Raw genomic sequence first — 24,473 nt, 5'->3', positions numbered from 1 at the left:
GGCTGCTCCGTGCCCTCCGAGCAGCGCTGCTCCGGCGCGTGTCTGGGCTCTGTGCGGCCCCGCGTTGCCATCGCTGCTGGCTCCGCACCCTGTGAGCGGTTCCGCTCCGCAAACTCCACGCTGCTTTGAGAGCGGCCCCGTTTCGGCTCAGCGCTGCGCTGTGCGGCTTCTCGTGTCGCTGTGGAAACCGCCGCTTCTCCCTCTGCAGGGCTCTCTGAGCCGTGTGCTCAGAGCGGCCTGCCATGCCGATGCCCGGTTCCTGGCTGCTCGTGGCCCATGGCACCCGCGGCGCCTGCGGCATCGCTCCCTCACTCGTGGCCGTGTGGCCGGGGACCCTGAGACAGGGATGGGGTCCGCGATAAGGCACGCGCTCCCGAGGGGGCCGGGTGCATCCAGTGCAGGCACCTCCGCCGGCGTGTGCCACAGGGATGGCGGCCGTGCGGCCTCGGCCGCAGGACTATGGCCATCCTTTGCTTTAATAGGACCATATAAATGCTCCTGAATAGCTTCACTGACCACCATGGATCCACGCAAGGGTTCAATCACTAATACATGTTCTGTTTGATCTTTCGTCTCCCACAAGATCTCGTCCCAAAAACACCCCTGACAAGATCCAGGAGGTTCAATATCAAAAAGTAACTCTGGAGAAATATAGGAGAAATTTTTGAAAAGCCAGTTGAAAAAAAGTTCTAGATCTCCCGGTTCCATTACTTTTTTGTTTTGTTGTTCAAGGATTCCTTTAACTTCTAGGTACATTTCTTTCTGTGGCTCAGAGAGCCCCATTTCCCACGATTCTTCCATAGTCCAGAGAGAATATCCAAACCAAGATGAGAAGAGAGAGGTCTAGAGTGGTTATTTTACTCACGAATTGTCCTCAGGGATCAGTATCTTGCCTGCATTTCTCCACCAGTTTGTCGCAGCGGGGATTACTGCAATAAGCATATTTCAAACCAGGAGTCCCGTGGAAACGAAATATATATGGACAGATTCGTGGTAGATGTTTCAGAGATGTTTATTTCTCCAGCTGCATGGCCGGGGCTCAGCTCAGGAACCCTGCAGTCACGGGACCCGAGGGTCCTTGGCGTTATCAGGGAACCCAAACCAACCAATGGGGAACGAGGCTGAGCAGGGGCAGGGAAACCCCGTGTCTGTGCCCTCAGGGCCCCTCTCCCAGGGCTCTATGGCAGGGGGAAGGGACCCCAACAAGGACCTGTGCCAGGGAAGCAGAGGTCCTTTTCCCCCAGACTCTTTTCCGGAGAGAGCTGTGGTCCCATGGCATTGCGCCTGTGCCTTTGCTTTTCTCCCAGGATTTTTGGGCTGTAAACCATGTCAGGCAACACCTATGACAGTGCAGGAGCAGGATCCCATGCTACTCTCCACCTGCTCCCTGGATTCTGGCATTGGAGCACAGCTATTTCCTCCAGCCCAAGAGGACTGGAGGACTGTGGCAGGCACGTGGAAGTAGTGCACAGAATAGTGGTGCCACTTTTGAGGACTTACGCGGGAAGCCCCTGAGAGATTCGTGATATGAACAGAAGCCCCAGTAAGAAACTGAGCATCCTGGGTGTGTTTTGAATGAGCTGTGACCATCCTGACCCTGATCTCTGAAACAGCACTAATTACGTGCACCCCTATAGGGAAACTGTTTAAATGAGAATTAAATTTCAGAGGTTCTCAGGCTTCTCTACATCCCAAGGGGTCTTGCTGTTGCCAATTCTGTGCTGGGACACATTACAGGGAGGTTGAGAGCTCAGTTTTTAGCGAGGCCATAGGGACTTTATGGAGCTTTCTGTGGAGCTACTCGGTGACTAGTTTTGGGCTTTTCCACTTGGGCCACTTTCTGAGCAAGAAAGTGTTTTTTCTTTGAAGTCAGGAAATCGTGTTTTCTCAGTGAGCAGAAATCATATTTCCAACATGTACCCCTCTCACTCTATTTCACTTCATATAGTTCCTGATTTCCATTTTTCTTTGCCTCTCTATTGCAAACACAAATAAGCATGAGTGTGCACACACTGCTTCCTTATCTCAGCTGTTGCTTCTGATTCAAATATAATTGGCTCCATTACTCAAGGTAAAACAGTTGGTTTTCCTTTATGATCCCACTAATGAACCTGCAAATCCATCACTGGTCCCAGGAATTGACAGACATGTTTAAATTTCCTATTTGCATGCCTACCTTGTTGCATTTTGTTTAATTTTGGAGTCCTTGTTTCTACAGTCATGTGTGGTCAGAAGAAACCATGGAAATTTTTGTTACTGCTGACTGGGAGGAAGCTGACTTCTGAGACTGTTCACTTAGAATCATAAGATTGGAAAAGACCTCCAAGATCTAATACCGCTGGTCTAATACCACCATGGCCACTAAACCATATCACAAAGTTCCACATCCACTAATTTTTTGAACACTTTCAGGGATGGTGACTCCACTGCTAGTAGGTAGCCTGTTCCAATCTTGACACCACTTTAAGTGAAGAAATTTTTCCTAATATCCAACTCAAACCTCCCCTGACACAACTTGAGGCCATTTCATCTTGTCCTGTCACTACATGCCTGGAGAAGAGACTGACCTTCATCTTGCCACAGCCTACTTTCAGGTATCTGTAGGGCAATAAGATCTCCCCTGAGCCTCCTTTTCTCCAGACTGGACAACCCCAGCTCTCTCAGTTACTCCTTGTAGGACTTATGTCCTAGACCCTTCCCCAGCTCCACTGCCATTCTCTAGACTCGCTCCAGCCCCTCAGTGTCTTTCCTGCAGTGAGGGGCCCAGAACTGAACACAGGATTCAAGGTGTGTCCTTGCCAGTGCCGAGTACAGGGGGCAATCACTGCCCTGGTCCTGCTGGCCACACTATCCCTGATACAGGCCAGGTGCCATCGGCCCTCTTGGCCCCCTGGGCACACGCCGGCTCATGTTCAGCTGCTGTCACCAGCACTCCCAGGGCCTTTTCTGCTGGGCAGCTTTCCAGCCACTCTGCCAGGGCCTGCAGTGCTGCAGGGGGTTGTTGTGACCCAAGTGCAGGACCCAGAACTTCACGCTGTTGACCCTCATTCAGTTGGTCTCAGCCCCTCGATCCAGCCTGTCCAGATCCCTCTGCAGGGCTTTCCTACGCTCCAGCAGATTGATACTCCAACCCAAACTGGTGTGTCTGCAAACTGACTGGTGCCCTTGATGCCCTCATCCAGATCATCAATAAAGATTAAACAGCGCTATCCTCAAAATTGAGCCCTGGGGAACAGCACTTGTGACCGTTTTTTTTTTGATCCCTGGAAATGCAGGCTTTCCAGTCCCAGTGTCCCTGGAGCTGTAAGCATTTTACTTCTTTGAATCCTACCACTTAATTGCAGCTTTGGACAGAGCCTGAGGTCCCCAGTACTATGGGTGGCCCAGATTAAGAAAGATGGGGAGAGATCAGTGTTGGTGCAGTGTTGTGCTCTACTTGGCATGCCTTTTCCAGCCCCAGTATCCCTGCAGCTGTAGTCTTCATGGTTCTCTGAACCCTAAACCTACTACTAGACCAAAATGGCAGTTTGGGATTGAGACTGAGCTCTTAAATTCTACAGGTGCCCCAGATTAGAAAAATGTGGAAGGAAAAATAAGACTCTTGATCTTTTGTGACCTGCTCTCACAGTTGATGAAATGAGTGTTACAAATCTCATGCAAATATGCTACAACTCTGGGCCCAACTTGGCCAAGCATTTCATAGGAGGAATTGTTTGGAGTGCCAAAACTAACAGAGGTTCCCAACAATGGCTGTGATTGCAGTCAAGAGAACAATGAATGACAGTAGCATTTCCACTGAACAGGGATTTTCCTTACAAAGTGCTGATTGCAAGGAGATACTCTACTGTCCTAATCATAAATTAGAATACAGTAGCTAATAACTTAATGCAATATAGATGAGCTTAATAGCACTAAGTCTGCTGGGATTTTCTGAGCAGTTCGTAGTTTATGTATAATACAGGCCCTTCAGCCACCATTCTGGTATGCTGTAAAATGGAGAACTGGGGCCTGAGGGAAAGTGAGCAGCCCTCCATCTAAGATGGATTGCTGGAGAGAGTATCATGGATCTAAAGGGATAAGAAGATGGTGGCAGTTGGCTGGATCAGAGGAAAACAGAGAACTCAAAATAGGGTTTTGTGGTTTGGAAATCTTTCTCTTCCCCATTGGCTGCTTGTAATGAGGCTTTGCAAAAGTCCAAACTTATGCATGGAAGTGGGCAAGTTTTCATACTGATTCACTTTCTAGGACCCGACTCACATGTATAAATGAAAAATGCAAATGAAACTATCTACAGATTTTAAAGAGAGGAGGAAAGAGTTGGGGTTTGTGTTGGGATTTTTTTTTGGTTTTTTTTTTCAAAAAATCCTTTGGAGAAGTTTATATGCTCCAATCTGCTTATTTGAAATGCTGTGACTCCAGCTTCCCAATCACTATGAGAAAGCAAGAGATCTTTGCATCTCCCTCTAACCATTTTGTGCTGTTTGTCTGGACAGGAGGCTTATTTATATGCCAAACATAGTCCCTAACACTGATGGAGCTGAGGAACAAGGTGAGTTTACCTTTGTGCATCTGAACTTGGATTATTTGTAGATTCTCAGTGCAACATCTCCTCACATACTGAAATGACAGAGAATTCAGTGTGTTGCTCAGTAAGTTGTTCCAGTGTTTTTTTACTCTCATGGTTCAGTTGTCATCACTTAATCTAAGCCTGTCTCATTTCAGTTTCCAACAACAAGCTCTTTTTATGCCTTTGTCTTCTCACATAACGAGCTATTTGTTATCAGCAGTCTCTTCCTCCTGTAGTCTCAGACACCAGAACAAGTAATCTCTTAGCCTTTTCAATATGCAATCCAGAAAGGGTCTCTTTAGCCATTTACCACAAAGCATGTTTTCCAGCCCTATATTTATTTTTATAGCCCTCGTCTCATTTTTTTTCAACATCATTCTGTCAGCATGGTCACACGTATTAAACAGACTTTCAAACATAATCTCACCAGTGCAGATGCAATGCCCATCTCACAATATGTTTAGTAAGCTTTGGCTTAATCATCTAAGGATTTGCACATCTTTGGACTACGGAATTAAGCTGAAAGCTGATATTCAATGGGTTACATTAACTCATGCTCCTTTTGGAGTCATTGTCTCTTTCCTTGCAAGAGTTACACATTCTTTCCTCAACAGTTTCCTTTCCAGAACCTTTACATTATGACCTTTAAAGGTCCCTACCACCCCAAGTTTTCTATGGTTCTGCAATTACCCAAGATAAATTGAATGGAGTTACCATAAGACCATTCCATCAGGCAAGTCAAGTTGTCCTATCAGAGGTACTTCGTTAGTATGCTATTTATTGCTACATATTTTGTGTCTTCTACAAATGTTGGTTCTTATCCTGACACAGGCACCTAAGGATGGTGATTGTCAGTTATCACTGCCTTTGTGTTGGAGGGAAGGAAGCAAAGCCCAAGCCAAAAGCCACAGATCTGCCAAGGTGTGCACCCAGTCACACCAGCTGCAAACAGACATAAGGTCATTCAGCCACTGAAGGTGGTTACGTGCGATGTTGGCTACACAGCCTGAACAGGGTGCTTTATAATTGATATGCTTTAGCTTTGCCAACCTGCTGTCTGGATCTCTGACCTTGATGGAGATGTGAAATAGCATCAGTTTAAGAGGTTCGCGTGGGTTTTTACCAGAGTTGTCTTCCTAGAAGAGGTGTTCCCTGTCGCTAGAGAGATCCCAATGGTGCGTGCAGCCATTTAAAATTTCTTTTTGAACTCTTTCAGTTCATGTGTTTTTAATCTGCTTAATGTGGGCTGCATTTGAATAGTATTACATCTTCAATTAGTCTGTCGTGTGGAAGCAAGCCAGGTTCTTTCCAAAGCCCGAGGATGTTATGACAGGATAGTTACTTTTCTTGTTGCTTTCTCAAACACTACCCAGTTTGTCTGCCAAGGACCCATAAAACTATATTAATCATCATTCATTTTTAACTTGGAATATTGCATCCCACATTCATCTTCCGTGAGATTTTTTATGGAATCAGTGAGGAATAAAAAGGTTTATTGCTGTTTGTTCTGAGGTTTCATCTGCTTAGGTTGACCGAACTGATTTGTGTATTTAGGCAATACATGAATGGAGGGTAGAGAGTAATTTTATCTCCTCAGGTATTCACAAGGTGCTACCACAAACTTGCCCTCAAAGGCCTGGCTGGATGAAATTTTCCCACATCTTTTACTACTTTCTGTGGCATTTTTAAGATTTTTATGATCTGTTGTTAGTCTGCCATTTTTGCACTGATGAATTCAGATTAGGGTACATAGACCTAGCTAGAGTCTTACAAACAGGCATAGCCTGTCTTTCCGTCTTCTCTGGCTTGTATCACAGATTTAGTCACAAATATTTCCAGATTTAAGTCCACGCAGGTTCTTTCCAAAACTGTACGCGGAATTCTATTTACTTCCTGCCCGTTATAGTGGGACATTTCAGCAAATGTTGCTGAAACTGGTTTAAAATATCCTTTTCACCTGGGATATCTGATTCTGGGAGGCATTATCATTTGTTTTGAAGGGGGTGGAAGGAGCAGGATTGTGTTGCAGTGTGTGCTGGTGCAACCCCTCAGAATGACAATTGCTGATGGATTGACTCAGGCCAGGATCCACTTTCAGATCTTGATGCAGTGGGTCAGAATGAGGAAAGTAGCAGCCTTAACTTTTGTGTCCCAGCAGAGCTGGGAATGAGAATAATGAAAACTTATGGAACTAACTTCAGATGTTTGTGTGTTGGACCAAAATCCAGGAATTGGGAGAAGAAATAGAGTGTGTCCTTCCCACTTGTCCTGCATATCACCTTTGCTGCAGCCAAAGCTCTCCTCAGTCAACACAAAGAAGTGTCTGTACGAGATAGGCAAGTGACCACACTGCTCATCCAAATAGTTCCTGCTGTGCTGGCTCAGTTTGAGCTCAGTCGTGGAAAACTGAATGTCAGATCAGATTTGTCCAGTGAGTGGGACTGTTAATAAATTTACCTCTCCTGGTCCAAGTCCAGAAGAGATGGGACAGAGCCGATAGCCAGATAGGGAGGTTAAGGGAGCAGGCTGCTGTCCTTGAATGGTGGCTAGTTCTCTCACTGGCCTCCTTCCTGTGCCCTCTGCTACAGAGGAGACCCCGAGCCCTGGAAAGTGTTTTCTGGGAGCCCACAGCACCTGTGGCTGTCTGAAGTGACAGTGCTCTCCCTCATTCTGGGAAAGACCGGAGCTACAGGGCTGCAGCTGCTTCAGCAGCAAGGCTGGTGTGCTGCTGAGCCTTGGGAAACACGGAGCCGGCATCGAGAGAAGACAGGAGGTTACCAGTGCGGGAGTAAGTCCTCTATAGCTTGAGTCCATATTGTTCTCTGAGTTGGGTGATATCATCCATACCTGAAGAAATGGGACTGCCAGATCCTCTGCGGTCTCCATAGGCAGGCAGCAGCTTTTGGAGTAAAGTGAGGGGAGATGATTCTCTGTAACCAGCAATCTGCTGAAGATACATTCATGAAAACTATGACAGTACTAATAGGACAGATAAAGTATTTTTTTCATAATTAATTGAATAGGAGCTGGGCAAAGGTCCTTATGGCTGTCACACATTTTAAATGCATGCAGGTAGTGGTGTGAAGGATGGAGGGGAAAGACAGGATGTACAGGTGGCAGAGATGGTGGCTGTTTGGCAGCTGACTTTTTGGAGCCAGTCACTGTTCTGAAAGACCTCAGCCATTTTATCTGAAGACCTTCTGAACCCATCCTCATTTTTCCATCCTTTGCCCATGATTGATTTGATCTGCTTTGATTCATCTGAAAATGATGATGACAATGATGAAGCGGTAACCATCCAGAGAATGACAGTAAAAATGCTTACAGTAAAAAATGTTCTTGCCTCTCCTTTCTCTATGCTGTATATACTTATCCTGTGTTTTTAAATTGCATGCATTTCTTGAGTTCCTGTATGCACTGCCCCCCTTGTTATATTAATTCTTATGGGAAAAATTGCTTTGATATCTGTTGACCTCAGCTGTTTTCATCTATGAGACTGAATGTTTGCCATAAATCTTTTAGTTTGAGCATCATTTCAGCCTCTTTCAGAACAGTTATGTTTTCATTGTCGTCATCTTCCTCAGATGAATCAAGACCAATCAAGGGTGAAGGATGGAAAAATGGGGTAATGATGGCAGTTAGTAGAGCAGGATATTAAACAACTGGCAACAGAACTCTGAGGCAGCAGATAGAGAAGTGATGGAGAACTGAGTGTTGCTCCATGCAGAATTCTTCATCCTTGGTCCAAATTCCCTGCTAAGCCTGAGGGAGAGGCTGAGAGCCTGTTTTGTGTGGGGAAGCTTGTCCTCTTTCCATTCTGTAGATAAGTAGTGAACCACTGTATTAACTCTTCCTGGTCTAGGTTTGCCCCATGCTCCATGTTTGCTACTGTGAACAAAGACTTCAAAGTAAACATATTAAGGAGTGCTGGTTAGTAATTTATTATATCAGTTGCTGTGGATGGCCTGCCTTCCTCTACCAGGCTCTTTCCGACTTGGATCTCTCCCCTTTCCAGCTCTGATCACACCACACCAACATTAAAGCAGGTCTGATTTTTTAATCAGTGTTTCTGGTTTTGGCTGTGCTGCCTCTCGCTTTGCCTGCGTGTGTGGAAAGCAGCTGTGGAGGGATTGTCTTGTGGTCCCAATTTAGTTTTCAAACTGAAATCAGAGGATGAGGTAGTGCTGTGGTCCAGCTGTGAGCAGAAGCCTCTGATCCCCTGCAGCCCTGACAAAAACTGCATTTCTAAAGGAGGGACTCCTTTTTGTTTTGATAGGATTGCAGTCCTCAGAGGTACTTTTCTCCTGCAGCCTCCTTGCTTACAAATTTCAGTTCTTTTATTAAAGGGGTGTAAATATATGGAAGCAATTGAATTGCTACAGCAGCTGGCAATGGAATAGGAGCCTCTTGCTATTGGATTGATGCTTGGAGGAAGCAGTCACCTCTGCCCGGTAGCTCCTCTGGTTGGGGGTGAGAGCCTCTAGGAGATAAGGGGGAACTCAGAAAATTCCTTGTAGGCGGCAGCTGCGTACTCTGGAGATGAGCCCTGGTGGTGGCACTAATTGGACATTGCCTGGAGTCCAAAGACTTCTCACTGTGTTCACTATGGGGAATGTGCAGGCTGGTGTCTGTTTTCCTTCCCAGGTGAGCTCTGTTGTGGCACATAGCAGTTGGAGCACAGGAGGTGTCTCCTGTCCAAGTGCAGGATACACTGCCCAGGTTTCAGATGTGTGTTAGACTCAGCTTACTGATCAACTCATCAAACATGGCACTGAGAGTTCATGAGAGGTTCATATGGGAGTGGGGCACTGCCACTTCAGTGCATTTGCTTTGCTCTGCATTCATCCCACCTAGCAGAGTTGTGAGGGCTGGCGTCACCTTAAGCTCCCCCTGCCGGTACAGGACAGAGGCTGGTATGCCAGCTAGGAATTCCTGCCATCTGAATCATCCTCTGGAGATGTCCCTCTCGCTCTATCGCTCTATCGTCTTGGAGGGAGGTGTCATTCCTAAGCTGAGTGTCTCAATGAAGAAGAATGAGATAAATTTGGCCTTTAAAGTCCTGCTTCAGCTAGCACCAGGTTTGCTGTCAAACCTGGGGAGGGGAGGTTACCAGTCCTTTCCCATTTGTTCCAAATATTTCTCGGGAATGCGGAGGGTCTATCCTAGGATGATGAACTTCATAGATAGGCTGTTTTCCCTCTATTTTCCCTTCTTTACATGCTGGAGATAGTACAGAGTTGATTACTAGGACATGAAAATACCTATGGGGAGGACTTGCAGTAGGCTTAAACTGCAGCAAGGGAATTACGTTAGATAGTAAAAAAAACTAGTGGTAAAATATGAACTAAGAGAGAAGATGTGGATTCTTTGCTTTGGAAGAACCTCATTCGTTCTTTTTTGTGGGTTGATTTTGTTGGTTTTTTTTCTTTTCCTTAGTTTGCACTGGCAATGAGTTGCTTTATTCCCAGAACTGCCCAGCTGAGTAGCTCACCTATGAATTATTGAGTAGTAAGATAACTGGTTCTCTGCCAAAAGTTAATGCATATAGGATGCTTTTGGGGAAAGAATATCATTGGCTGACTGTTAGTGAATGTTTCCGTCTAAACTATGTATATGCTATTGGGAGCAGCGTGTCACTGCTAGCCCAGTTTGTTAAACAGAGGCATGTAATAACAGACGCATGGGCATGAGGTGACACCTTGTTATCTTGTAGAAGACAGGCAGAACCTGAGCGAAGCGTTGGTGGTCTGACACTGCTACACATGGCAGGGCTCCCCTCTTGTGGGTATGTGGGTGGGCAGGAGAATGAAGGGTGGGCAGATCCACCCTGGCCATCATGCTGCTTCACCATGTTATAATTAGCAAAATTGGCTGTGAGCTAGAGAAAATATTTTTGTGTTAGTCTGTGGCAAAAAAAAAAAAAAAAAAAAGTCTATGGGGTTATGCCATTGGTCTGGCAGTACTTGAAGGTATTAGCTCTGAAATGCCCACTCCCACCCTCTATATTTCTCCTGCGAACAACTTTGCTGATTGGGTGGTAAGTGGGTGGGGGGAGGCTTATCAGCATGCATCTCACATATAAATGTGTGTGTGTTTTCTGTACATGCACCATCTTTTTCTACTTATCTTTTTCAATTAGGGGAGTGTACTGTTTTGAAACGAGGCGCTTGAAGGTAAGTGAGGCATGGGAATGAGGTGGTTTTACACTGTAGAAGAATACTTGTCTTTGTAGTGTCTTGTTAGGGTGAATTAATTGGGCAGTGAGTCTGGGTGGCGTTCCAGCATGTCTGGGACAGATCTTTTTATGAGAAGGCATATCTGTGAGGCTAAAGGTCTGGAAATTCCCACCCAGGATGGACTTTCTTCAAAGCACTTGGTACAGCGAGCAAGGGGTCTTATGTGTTAATCAGCACAATTTGTCATGCAGAAGAGGAAATCCTCTAGTAAATCCCTCTTTATTGAAACTAGGTGAAGACTGGTTGAGCTAATTGGCTTGGAAAGTTCAGGATAAGAGGAAAGCAGAAAAGCTGGTAGTGAATACATTTCATTTGCTCTTCTTTTAAAAGCAGTCAACTAGCACAGAACTAAACACTCTCTGAGCCCTGTCTCTCCAGACCCTGCACTCACTTGTCTAGCAGAAAATGTGCTCAAACAAATTTGTTTTCTTTGAAATAACAATATTTGCAACTTGGCTTTCAAGCACTATGCAAAACCCACAGATTTTATCTCCTCATACATGGTGAGACTGAAGTGGAAAGGCAAAAGTCATATAAGATGAAAGAATGAGATTTGGCTTTTAGCTGAAATAGGTTGAGCAAGCCTTCTTGGATCTCCCTTCTTCTAACTACTCAATTATATATTAAGCAAGCATATGAGACTGGGCTTGTAAATATAGGTTGGATATTTGTCTCCACGTGGAAAACTGTTGGAGCCTAATGTGTGTTCCTAGGGTGTGGGGTGTAGGTGCTGTTGCAAGGAACAGAATTGCTCAGCTGTGATTTCCCAGCCTCGTGACAATAAAAGGGCTTCCCGCTTGTTCAGGTGGAGACTTTTGGTCTCTTCTGGAGCTGAAACCATGGAGTTTTCTACGTGCTGTGAGAAAAGGATTTGCAGTATCTTTGCTGTCTGTGATATCTTTATTACCCCAAATTATGGGACCAGGGGTTGGAAAAGGAAGGCACCCTTTGCTGAGGTTGCTTTGGTTGCCTAGAGAAGATTAGGGAAGACTGCATCCAGTATGACTGCAAAAGGATACCTATAAGAAATTAAACAGATGCCAGATAGACTCATATAGGTCTCATAAGGTCCTAATAGCTGCCTGTGCTGATTTGCTTTCTAGAGAGAGAAATTACTTCCTGTTGTCATCAGCTTCTTCAGATAACAAGACACAGCTAATAACTGTAACTGACCACTAAGTGCAGTCTTTCATACCAGGTTATCCATGTGTTGTTTGCAATGTTAATCCTACAAATGAGTGGTCAGTTGGGTCTCACCAAGGGACATGGTGAAGACCAAAGGCAGGAGTCCTGCTGGTGCTGTGATGCATGGCTAAGCTTTGAGGTAGTCAGTCAGTAGGGTGGGATGAGAGCTGCTGAAATTAAGCTGCTTTCTAATCCAGCACAGCTTGCTCTTTTCATCACTTGTGTTACGTACTGCACTGTCTAGATTTAAATAAAAATTTAAAGACTGGTTCTGGAGGTTAGAGGAGAGGGTGTTTCTCACAGACAAGGAAGCCTGGGCTAAGAATGGAAGGACCAGGATAGGGGTCCCAATATGGAAGGTATCCTGATTCAGGACACCAGGTACTGAAGGTGAGGATACAGGACTCCTGTGCTGCTTCCGTCTGATCTGAGTGTGTGTGTGTGTGTGTGACCTTGATTAGGGCATCTTTCTAGTCATGCCTCTCCTTTTCCCCTGGACATTGCTGTGCTGTGGTGCTCTTTGCAGCAGATGAAGTGTTGTGGGAAGTAAATTCCTGTAGCAAAATAAGAATGTAGCAGCCCATGGCAGCTGCACAGACCAGCGGAACAGTGCTGGCAGCTCACCACCCACAGAGATGGCTGTTGTCAGCTGTACATGGCTACATGGGGGACAAGGCTGCTTGTGAGAGAGCAGGTTATGAAAGAGCTCCCTAGCTCTGACGAACCTTCCAAAACAAGCCAGCATTTGGAATTTGAGCAGGTTGTGCTATTCACAGTTACCAAACTGCAGTGGGGAAGCAGAGTATGCATGTGTCTTGCATAGTAGTGTTGTCCCGTGATATCTAGGATATTGAACCTTCTCAATTATTGCCTGAACAATTCGTGTGAGGGCTGTTCACTCAGTGAATCTGTTCTGCAGATGCTGGTTTGTCTTTAAGCTTGTCACTGATTTCTGTGCATCAGTCCACTCCAACAGGAGCCTTTCTTTGCCTTTCATACATAGCGGATTGAGCAGCCTCACGACAGCATTGCCAGTGTCTAATTTAGGGGAATTTTTTTTTCTCTATTTACCCCACAAGTAAAAAGCTTCAAAGTGCATCTCTGCTATCCTGGGATGCTCTGACTTCATCACTGGTGAAAGAAACATCTCTGCCTTCTGGAGGCATCTGAATTTGATAGGAACCTGCAGCAATCTGACAGCATTGCAAGGGCCAAGTATGCCTTCCTGAGCTGTGCCCAAGCAGGACAGCACAATGACAGCACAAGGAGAGACTGTGGTCTCTCTGTCGAGCTCTCTGGCTCTTGTAAGGAAGAGCCCTAGTTTAGTTTTACCCTTTCTCAAGGCTAAAACTAAAACAGACTTAAACCAAGCTGACCATAACTAAACTGTGGGAAGGAAGTGCACTTCTCACCCACCCAGCAGGATGAGCATTTCAGTTCTGTTTATTTCCAATAAAACCAAGAAAATAAGAGGTTATTGGGACACAAAGCAACACTCCTTGGTGCTTGACATTTTGCTGTTGTACTTCTCTCGCTGCTGCCCTTCATCACTGTGAGCAGCATTAGGTTAACAGCCCTTCGGTGCAGAGCATCTGCTCTGGCTCACAGCGAGGAGGTGCCTGCAGCCCAGCTTTGCTTTAGGGTGCCTGGCATGCTGGAGTAGGTTGCCTGTGTTTGGCTGATTGGAATTGCTCCTAACTAGCTAATTCTGCTGCAAAGGCAGACCGCCCTGCCTTGTGTTTCGCAGCAGCTGCATCTTAACAAGGTTGCTGGAGGAGCATTGTCTCTTTACCCCTTTCATCACTGCTCTTGCCAGCGAGTTCTTCTAGAGTTAAGCTGTGTGCTGAGAGAGGGCAGTAATTGTCTATATTTGTTTGCTGTGTTTCTTGCCAGGGGATCCTGAAGCTCTATATGTGCACAGAGGTTTTTTACCTCCTGGAAGCGTAGCAACTTGCTGCCTGCAGTGTGGAGGCTTCTTAAAAGAGCTGGAGTTCAAGGGAGATACAGAAAGGCATTTGAGGAGCCTCTGGATGAGGACTCACTTTTGGAACTGGGCTAAAAACTTAAAGAGCAATATGGCAGCTTGGCAAGCCAGAATAGCCAAATACTACTTCTTTATAGCCAGCAGGAATGCTGCTTCCCTGTGAGTATAAGAGGCAACTTGAAAATCATTATCCTTTCTGCAGCTCCCTAAAGGTGTCTGTGCAGGGCTCATGCCACAGTCTCTCCTCCAAGACAGCCCCCGTCTCAGGTGTACTGGAGCTGTTCAGTTCCTAGGTTTGGGCAGTAGGAGCACCAGCTCATTTAAACAAGCTTTCTTTTGCCTTTAAGGCAGGGAAAAAGAACAGAAACAGAAAAGGCTGTGTTGTTAGCAGCAAGGTTTTACAGACTGAATCCCTGCCTCTGTGGTGAGTCTGCCTTTTGTGTATAACCTCCTTGAACAAGTGTGAACTCCCCGGTAGGCATTGGAGGCCAGAGCTGATGTCTGACTCTGTAATTGCTGTTGACTTTCCTTTGTTTTCATATCCATTGGGAACCTTGGGGAACAACTGACCCCGGTGTAGTTCTCTATACTTTGTAGTGATGGGATAACCTGCTTCAGATCTCGCTCCATAAAATCTGGGAGCTCCAGGACTACATGCAGAGTTAATGCTCATTGGGTGTTTCCTAGTGCCAGAGACAAGAGGAAAAAATGTAATCAATTTTTAATTGATAGGCACTTTCAGGCATTCCCTTTGCAAGATGGTAACATAGGCTCAGAACCTGTCCCAGTACAAATCAAGTAAATCCCATTTTCCAGCTGAAGAAGATTAAATATCTTCTGCATCCTTGGCTGCCCTGCTGTTCCAGTGACCTAAGGAAACATCTGGAGCATCCCAGCCCTGTTCCTTTGTGACTCTTTACCAGCCCCAGAAACTCCCTCAGTGAGGCCCAGGAGGGCACTTTCCTTGCAGCACATGTCCTTGCAGATGGTACTTTGTCCAGTTTCAGACCTTTTCTGCTGTCCCAGCCCCATACCTGGCACAGCCAGATGCAGTGAGGGAAGCTGCTCTCCCACCCCTCTCTCTCCTCCTCAGGAGACAGACTGTTCTGAGTACATCTGAGGTGGCTGTGCTATTTTTTTTGAGCCTTCTTTTTTCTCTTCTCTGCCCTTTTTCTCTTTCTTTTCCCTTATATCACCAGCTGGCCTAGATTAGAATGTGAGACCCCACCAGCTTCAATTAAGGAGCAGATGTGACTGAAGAAATGGGATAGCAGCTAGGGATGGAGATGACACATTCATGGCACTTGGTCTAATCAAACAACTTCTCACATTATTCTCACTGTGAGGTGGGAGACATGTGAGCCAAAGGCAAGTCAGCACTTGGAGCACTCGCAGAGACACATCTCCAGGAAAGCCATCCATAATGAGCTGACCATGCCACTCAGCAAGGCAGTGTCAGCTCAGGCAGGGGCTGCTTTTAATCCACCTAAGTGCAGCAAGGGGCCCAGCGACTTAGAGTTGAGAGCAAGGTACCTTGAAAACAACCTCATCAAAGAAAGGCTGCCAGGTGGAGGGGATGATGGGGATGATTGTACACTGCCTGTACCCACAGATGCATTTGTGCCCCTGGGAGAGGGGACACTGTATGTCCACCTATGGGACGGTGCATGCACCACCTTCAGCTGTGGTGAAGATTAGAGATGCCACTAGTGTCACAGAGCTGTTGAGTCTTGCTGGGGTCAGGCTATGGGAGAAGAGAGACTGGTGTGCTGGAGCCCTTCCCAGCATGGCTATGTTCAGGGCAGCAGGGATGCTGAGTGACCCATTGGTTGTTGGTGGAGCTGTGTCTGTGGCAGATGCTGCAGATGCTGGGTGTTGCAGGTTTTTGGGCCTGGCTGTGCTTGGCAACTCTGCGGCCCTTTAGAGGAGACAGGTGCTCTGTTGATCTGTAGGGCATAGAAATTGTCTGTGGAAGAGCAGGTGCTTTGAACCTGGAAAAGGTCAGTTGTGATTGTGCTGAAGCTGCTATAAATGCGTTCTCCCTCTTTTACATTCAGACTAACAGCTGTTTTGTGTTCAGGAAGCTTTTCTCATTTTAGATGGAGAGCTTCTGGTTATCCCCATGCTGTAGCATTTTAATTAAGAGTTTATTGCAAGTGAAACGTGTCTCAGATAGCTGTGGAGATTGAAGTCCTCTGTCATTGCATTAAATAAGGAATAACCCAAACAATACCAATCTTTCTCCTTGTTCTGCCTCAACCGTGCCCAAATCATGAGATTCCCATAAATTTTTACGAGTGCTGAAGAAGTGCTAAAGATGCAGTAGTTTCCCTTTGCTAAGGAGGTGAACACACATCACCATTCCCATTCTCACATTACTGGCGGAGAAGCTGACATGGGTAGATGTGACTCACTTCCCAACATCAGGAAATTGTTGCCAGAGATAAAAATAGGACCCAGAGTCCCTGTAGTGAGTCCATGATGTGTTGTGCTAATGTATTTGGGAACGAGCCTCTAAAACCCCTTAGGTGTGTGGGGAGAGCCAGTGCAGATCCCTCTACCTAAACAGAGTGTCCTTGATAACCCTGCCAGACATTGACAAGAAGAACATGACTGCTTGGGAGCTTACCTGCCTGCTCAGAGAGTGCATTTTATGCTGTGTAAGAGGACCAGTTATTCTGATTAGATCTGGGGATTGAATCCAAGCTGTGATACAGCTGCTGACATTGCACTTCTCACATGAGAGAGCAGAGCTTGGTAGCTCCTCCAAGCAGTGCTTGGTGTGGGATGAGTACTTGCTAAAGGTTCTCCCTACCTCACAAATGGGAGGGAGGTAGAACGTGGCCCCAGCCCAGTCAGAAAGGAATGTCAGACGACTGTGGCTTTTGGTGTGATGGATCCTGGCTCCATCCCCTTGGAAATCATAGGTGCCTGTCTTGTCAGAGGCAGTCGGGGTGACTGTGCTGAGTGAGGCAGCTGTTCCCTGATGGCATCCCTGTCTGTTGCTCTGTTGGGTCTCCAGTCCCCCCCGTGGTGGAGCCGGCCTTCCAGGATGTGCGGCAGGGCATGGGGCACAGCGTCACCCTGCGCTGCACCATGCTCAAGGGCAGCCCCATGAAGGTGGCCACCTCCGTCTGGCGCTTCAACGGGAGCCTCCTGGCGCAGCCCCTGGCAGAGCAGCAGGACTACTCAGAGCTTAAGGTGGACAGCGTCAGCCGGGAGACCAGTGGGAGCTACGAGTGCAGCATTTCCAACGACGTGGGGGTCTCCACCTGCCTCTTCCAGGTGTCTGGTAAGTCACAGAGTGCACATCAGAGCAAGCTGTTGGATGGGGTCATGGGAAGCTTGCTCCTCCTAAACTGGTGCCAGTACAGTGCCTCTACTGCCTCCTCTGTGCCCAGCATTCTGTTCAGGAGGAATGTTTTTCCATAAGCCTGCAGGGACATCTGTCTCCATCGTTCAGACAGATGGACCTGGAGCAGCTAAGTGCTAGTCGCTCGTACATTTTAGCAGTGTTTGACCACTTACAGGACTTAAACTCAAGGCTGCCATCAGCTTTCCAGCTTGGACAACCTGTGTCGTTAGTAAGTATTGACCAAGGGGAGGTGAAAAACTCTGTACATCCCTCCAACAGGCTCCAGACCATCTGATTTCCTCTTTAAAAGCAAACAAACAAAGAAACAAAAGCTGTATTACGTACCTTCCCTGTGACTCCTGTCTGTCTGTGTCTCACAATGCTTTCTAGAAAAAACACGAGTTGGGAATGGACACTGGTACTCAGTGGATTTGCTGCTCACAGTTTTCTGTGAATCCATCATCCGCTGTAGCAGGACTCCTCTCCAGCACCTGCAACTGCAAAGAGGGATGGCAGAGTTATAGCATCTAAAATGGCACATCTGACCTGGCCTCTCCAACTGATCACTAAATCTGCTTTTCCCATGATCCCACAACTTACTTGGGCACAATTTTCTAGAAAAGGTCTCCCATGAAGTCACCTTAATAAACAATACATTCAGCCCAAATACTCAGGTTTGAGTCCAGGGCCAATATATAATACTTTTCAATCCAGGGTTGAAAAAATGAGAATGAATAACATCTAGAGAGGCCTGATTTTGAAGCAGGTCTTTCCTAGGGTTTGGAGAAGCTCGGGTATGCTGTAACTCTGGGATGCTTGCCGAAATGGGGGAACCCAAACTACTTCTACTATTTGGGCCCCTTTTCAGGACCTTGCTCTCACTCCTTGAGATTTCCTGTAATTTGTCTGGCAGTGGATTTTGCTTGAGAGCTTTGGCCCTGTCTACCCTTTTCATATGCTTGTAACTCTCACATCACTGACAGCAAACCATATCCCTCTATGAGCCATCACAGAAAACTGCATCCCTGTCAAGCCTGGGAATGCTCCCAGGAATTTCTCGCTGGTGGCAGTAACAAATACATATTGGCACCTGGTGTAGCTGTTCAGACATCTCTGCCTGTGTCCTGGACAGTTAACCAACTCATTAGACCTTCTAAGCCTGTACAGCATCCTGAAAAATATTCCAGTGACCAAACTGCTGTTCTTGGGCTCAGGATTGCTGGAGTTTTAATTCCCATCAGCCACAGCCTTCCTACCTGAGCAGGGAGAATGGCATGGTCTTTTTTGGTTTCTGTTTTTTCTCTGTGGAAAAAAAAAAAACAACAAAAAACCAACAAAACAAAAAACCCAACCAAACAAAGAAAAAAACAAACAAACAAAACAACAACAACAAAAAAAAACCCCAACAAAACAAAAACCTTCCTGTGTGACAAAGTGACTTATTTGTGACTGTGGGATGTTCAGATGCACTGAAAATACAGTACATGTATCTGACCAGGATGGGATTATTATCTTCTATGGATGGGTGATTAGCTTTCCAAGATGTTTTGGAAGGACCCATTCCTCTTGAGGAAGTTAATCAGGGCAGCCCGTACTGTTCATCATCTGCTCCCTCACTAGCCACAAGCACAGAAGAGCCTGAAAGACAGAAGTGGATAACCTTCAGCTCTTCCCAAGCAAAAGACAAAACTTTCCAGCAATAGTAAAAGCTTCCAGAAGGAAGTTCTGAAAGTATTTTGATGTGCAGTATTTCTATCAAAAAGCTTTTTTTTTCTAGCTTCTATTTCCATCTTGGAGTCAATTAATAAGGAATTAATATCATGCAAGATAATGATTATCATCAGTTCTGATTTTATTTTGAAATCCATTATGAAGCTTGACTTCCATAGTCAATACAAGTTGAATAAGCTGCTATTAGTCTCTGAGGTGGTTCTGAACTTCTTGCTTGCACAAAAATTCAAGTCAATAAAAATAATAAGAGAAAAAGGACTTGGAAATAAATATCAATATTATCCATCTGAGTTCATAAAAAATAAACATTGAATCCTGTCGAGCCTAATTATAACCACACAGAATGGCAGGGCCTGTGATTCAAGTGGAAAGGTGCAGCAGACATCCTGGGGAGATGGTGTTCATGCCTGTTCTGCTCTCCAGCATCCCTTGCATCTTTCTGGTCTCTGCTGGTTCAGACTGGACCTGAACCCAGACACCTAAGCTTTCATTTAGGTCCAACTCCTGCCGTGCTCAGGACAGGACCTTCCAAAAATTGAAGTTCACTGGGTGAAATGATCGTAATTTCAAATAGGGCAAAATCGGTTATGGATAAGACCTCGAGTTGCCTGTGAGCCCTGTGCATTAATTAGTCTGCCAGCTGCTGGGCTGCATGGCAGGAGCCTTCAAATTCTGTTTGATAGTGATTCGGGACAGCGGCTGCTGGGGAAATGATGGGAAGTCTCTTCTTCTCTGAACTGCTCGTTTTCTCTCTGGTACGTCTTTCCTCCTGTGTTTCCCTTCTCCTGCTGCACTGTTTTTAAGGAGAGATGTGGGTTTAGAAAAGACATCTCTGCCCCTGCCAAAGCTCCCACTGCTTTTACCCGGGCTGAGGTCAGTGTCCCCTTTGCTGCCGAGTTGACTGTTGTGTTACAAAGGGGCTGGAGCACTGTGTTGCCAAGGCAGGGGAGGTGCAGAAGGAGCAAGGTCTCCTTTTTAATGCCATGGTCTCTGTGTGATAAATAACACTTTTCCTATGACCTACTGGCCAAATGATCTTTCCTCAGGGTTTGTTAGCAGGAGTCTCTGTAAAGCAGCAGATGAAACGGGAGAAATGCCAGTTACTTCAATCTAAACTACAAAGCAAGGGAGAAAAGATTAGAGCTGGTTCCAGCTGGAGAACTGAAGTTGTTCCCACCTTCTCAGGTGCTGGTCATGTCCCACTGGTGTTGCAGGGCTGTTAATCTTCCCAATAGTTTAGGCTGTGAAAGCAGTAGTGATTCACAGAAAATGGTGGCACATTACTGCAACAGTAAAGGTGTCCATCATGTTAGAGGCAGGTGGATAAGCTGGTGAGTGGAGCTCTTCCACTCTCACCACGTCTCTTTGTAAGTTTTGTTCCCCTTGATCCCACTCTTTTACTTTCCTCCCTCTTTTTTCTTTTTTTCCCCTCCAGCAAAAGCTTATAGCCCAGAGTTTTACTATGACACTCCCAACCCCACCTTGAGCCAGAAGCAATCCAAGAATTACTCTTACGTCTTGCAGTGGACCCAGAAGGAGCCTGATGCTGTGGATCCCATCCTCAAGTACCGCCTAGAAGTCCGGCAGGTAAGGTCTGCTCTTCTGGAGCCCCAGCATATGGCCTTGGGAAGAGAGCCATTCAGGAGGTATTTACATCAATGCCTCCTTGCTGATTAAGAGCTGAAAGTGATGAAATTGGCAGATCCTGATGGTCTTGCACCTTCCCCCCTGAATGGAAGAAACAGGCCAAGTGCACATCTCGGTGTTCATTTTTGCCTCTGGGGTTGGGTACAGTCGAGGTCTTTCAAAGCCCCCCGGGCCCCATTGGGCTGTTCATGCTCAGCGTTTTGAGTGGGGTTTTAATGGGAACAATGCCTTATAGTCATTAGTTGGTGCTGCAGATTTTGTAGGCCAAAGATTCAAATGAGTGGAATTCCATCCTCACTCGTGTGGAAAAAAGGGACTAAGCTGAAGAGCTCTCCAGGCAGGAACTGCAGGAAAAAGTCAGTGGCTGTTTGTGTTGCAGAAGGGCTTTCATCCTGTCGTGGTAGCTAAGCTATTTGGACTGTATGAACTCTGTAGCGGAAGAGAAGTGGGTTTCAAGGTTTCTGAGTTTGAAGAGAAATCATACTGGGGGTTGGGGGCCGGGGGAGAGGACTGAGTGAAATCTGAAGACATCACTGGTTGGAGAAGGTTAGGGAAAAGAGTTTGATGTTTTTAAAGAGCACCTTATCTCAGCAGGATTGCTGGACTTTCATCCATTCCCAGCAAAGTGCCTGCATTCAACAGTTTTGAAAAACGGGGACGCTTAAAATTGGTGGTTCTTGCCATTCAGTGGTAGCTGGGAAGCAAACGCATTTTGCAAGGAAAAGTTTGTTTACTGTAGAGAGAAAACAAAATAATTAAAAAGATTCAAGTGTCTCTTTCCTCTAGTTCTGCACAGTAGGCTCCAGTTTTATGTCTCCGTTTGATTGTGAGCTCTCTGGGGTCGGACAGCCTTTGTTTGTTACTCACACTGCATGGAGCACATTGTCAGTACTTAATAATAATATGGGACATGTGGGAGCCTCTAATAATGAAGGCAGTTTGTCATAGTAGATCTTCCCTCTGGGCCAAGTTTCGCTGTTATCAGCACTGCAACTCAATGAACAAATTTGTGGGGTTTATCCTTCTCCAGTAAGTTGAGGGTTTTTTTTTCTTTTTGCACAGTGTCTAAAAGTAATCTTGGTTCTATTCTTCACTGAGCTCCTACCAATAGGGATCTAGAAAGGGGAAATCACTTTTCTGCTTTAAGTTACGACAAGAAAGGAGCTGAGTGCCTTGCTCACACACACCCACACCCAGTTTTATTCATACCCCATTGGTTACTGCTGTTAATTTTTGCAGCATCACCACGTAGTTGTGGCTATTGAGTGCTGTGTTTTAGAGGAGCATGATACTGAGGCCCTGCTGTAGCCCAGTCAAATGGGAAGGCTCTTAGAAATGGTTACAGGTGTTATCATGGTGGCCTGGGACTGGATAAGGGAAGGCAGAGAGAGGAGGAGGCAGGGGAGCTTTGTTCTCACTTCTGTCAAGCATAAGCAGGAAACACTGTTGTGGTACTACTGTAAAAAATTAACTCTGTCCTGGCTGAAACTAGGACACAATAGAAAAGGTTTTCATGGTAGTGCCTCCTCCTGGCCTTTCTCCAATGAAAACTCTTGCATTTCTTGGTGAGGTCTCCACCTCCATGAGCCACATGGAGGTCTTACGGAGCCCTTTTCATTTCCTTGCTGCAGAGGATCACATCCCCTCTCATATCCAGCCTACTGCTTCCCTGTGTTCATGTGCTGCCTTCCTGGCGTTTTTGCTGTGATGTCTCATCTCACCTGGACTCCAAGCACCCTTGTGACACCCTCTGATCTTTCACTCCTTTCCTTGCTCCATCACCCTCTCCCATGTCCTGCAGATTCTGCAGCTTTATGGCACCTTTTTCTCTGTGCTGGGCCACCTGGGCTAAGCTTTGCATCCTTCTGTTCCATTGTTAGACTGCAAAACATAGTGACCTTAGTGAATATAACTGTGAAAACCTTAAACGCTTAAAAGTGTTACTGACTGAAGAGCTCTTAAGAAAGGGGATTTGTCTGCCTGAATGTGGAGCTGCTGTTCGCCTGCACACACTCCTCACTGGATACGCTGGCTTTCCAGGCACCAGCTGTGGTGGCACAAAAATCCTCCTAGGGAGCTCAGATTGAAGTGGAATATTCTCCTTAGGTGAAATGGGCCTTACACGTGGCCAGATGCAACAGATTTATTGCCAGCATCAAGCTGGTGGAAGCTTAGCCAGCCAGCCAGCCCACCTTCTCCCCCAGTCCTGGGAGCTCCGCAGCCTCAGTGCTCATGGCAGGGGCTCTTCAGCACCTTAAGGATGAACGAATGTGGCAGCCTGAAGTCTTGGGGTGGTGAGGGGCTGTCAGGGGAAAGAGGGGATGGAAAGAGGAGAATTAACTCTCGCTGAGATGGAACCCAAAAGGAAACCAGCTGGGATGCCCACTGGTTGCAATTTGGTTTGCTAGTTTTCATTTCACACTCCCTGGTATGCTCAAGGAACTTTTGGCATATGTAATGTGAAGATCCCTGAGTAGCAGGATGCTTTGCAGGGCACCTGGGAACCCTTGAATTAAATTTGCTTGCTGCAGCTGCTGAAAATGGGGCTGGGTGAGAGTCAGAGTGCTGCTTATTAATTGCCTGGTGCCATGCCTCCTCCAATTCTTCCTGTTCAGCAGCTTCCTAGGGCCTTACTGGGGAGGTTGTAAGCAGTCTGGGGGAATTTGGTTGCCTGAGCAATGCATGGGGGCTCCCAGCAAGATGGGCAGATGCACTTCCACCAGAGCTGATTGATCCCAGTGCTTTGGAGCAGGCTGAGAGGCACAACAGACGCACCAGTTCCAGTAGAATAAGAATTAACTTTCGATTAAAACCTGATAAGCAGCTTGACAGCTTGGAGCCACTGACCCAGGAAAGTGCATATGGTAGCAACTTGGAGCAAGCTTCTTGTAAAGCCTCTACTCTATATCTCGGCAAAGAGGCTGTTATTTCCTGGAGGCTGTCATTCAGGTGGGCTTGGGCAGTGGCATTGCTGAGTGACAAATCAGAGGGGAAAACATGCCCAGTGAAAAACAGCAGGGGCCTCACAGCCGTCTGTCCTGACAGCTTGGGAGGTTTTCCCTTTCTTGCTGCAAGGCAACTGATCCAAATGCCAAACACCTTACTTCACCTCTGCCAGTGACCTCAATGAGGTCACAGCCTTGGGTGATTTGGTTGTGGGCAGATGCCACGAGGCTTTTTGGCTATTTGTGTGGTCAGCTTTTTTTCTTCCCTGTATTCTTGCAGCATAGAAAAGGCACCGAAGTACTGCATTCCAAGTGAAAATGCTTTTCATTGCTTGGGGATTCAAAGCAGCCTCCCCAAACCAGATCTTTGCTTAAAAAATAAAAAGCCTTTTAAGTTGCTTGTTTCTCGCTGTGTATTTTATACCCGTCCCAGGGCTCTGCTCTAACATTAAAGAGAAATGAAAAGCCATTCTAGTACTGCAAGCAGGTTGCATCATGGAGGAAAGATCTAAGCTGGGCTGGTGGTTATGGTTATGGGCGATAGTGGCAGAATAACTGTGCACTCAATGAGCTGGAACCCATCCGTGACCTGAGGCTGCAAGAGAAAGAGGAAGGAGAAGCTCTTGGTGCAGTACAAAAGTTTAATCTTCATTGCTCCCCTCAAGGCAACCTGAGGCTGCAGTCTCCTCTGTACCTTCTCACACACAGGCTCGGGCCAGAAACTGGGCCAGCTTTACATATTTCCTGGCTTTCCCCTCCTCAGAGCAGTCTCAGTCTACCTGCTAGACAGACCCCTGAAATTTGCACTGGGCCAGGCCCCAGA

General features: G+C 46.4%; 1 protein-coding gene across 2 annotated transcripts in view; it reads left to right on the top strand.

The window, feature by feature from the left end:
• The window catches only part of MDGA1 (MAM domain containing glycosylphosphatidylinositol anchor 1), a 143,713-nt gene that overhangs the window by 79,417 nt on the left and 39,823 nt on the right, over nucleotides 1-24,473 (top strand). For both annotated transcript variants that reach the window (XM_048296991.1, XM_048296990.1), the window contains exons 11-12: nucleotides 16,995-17,264; nucleotides 20,494-20,645. In XM_048296991.1, the coding sequence (XP_048152948.1) occupies nucleotides 16,995-17,264; nucleotides 20,494-20,645 (422 nt within the window). The remainder of the gene's footprint in view (nucleotides 1-16,994; nucleotides 17,265-20,493; nucleotides 20,646-24,473) is intronic.

This window comes from Corvus hawaiiensis, chromosome 3, assembly GCF_020740725.1.
Source record: "Corvus hawaiiensis isolate bCorHaw1 chromosome 3, bCorHaw1.pri.cur, whole genome shotgun sequence".
NCBI classification, from domain to species: domain Eukaryota; kingdom Metazoa; phylum Chordata; class Aves; order Passeriformes; family Corvidae; genus Corvus; species Corvus hawaiiensis.
The sequence above is the reverse complement of the archived record's forward strand: the minus strand, read 5'-3'. Positions and strand labels throughout refer to the sequence as shown.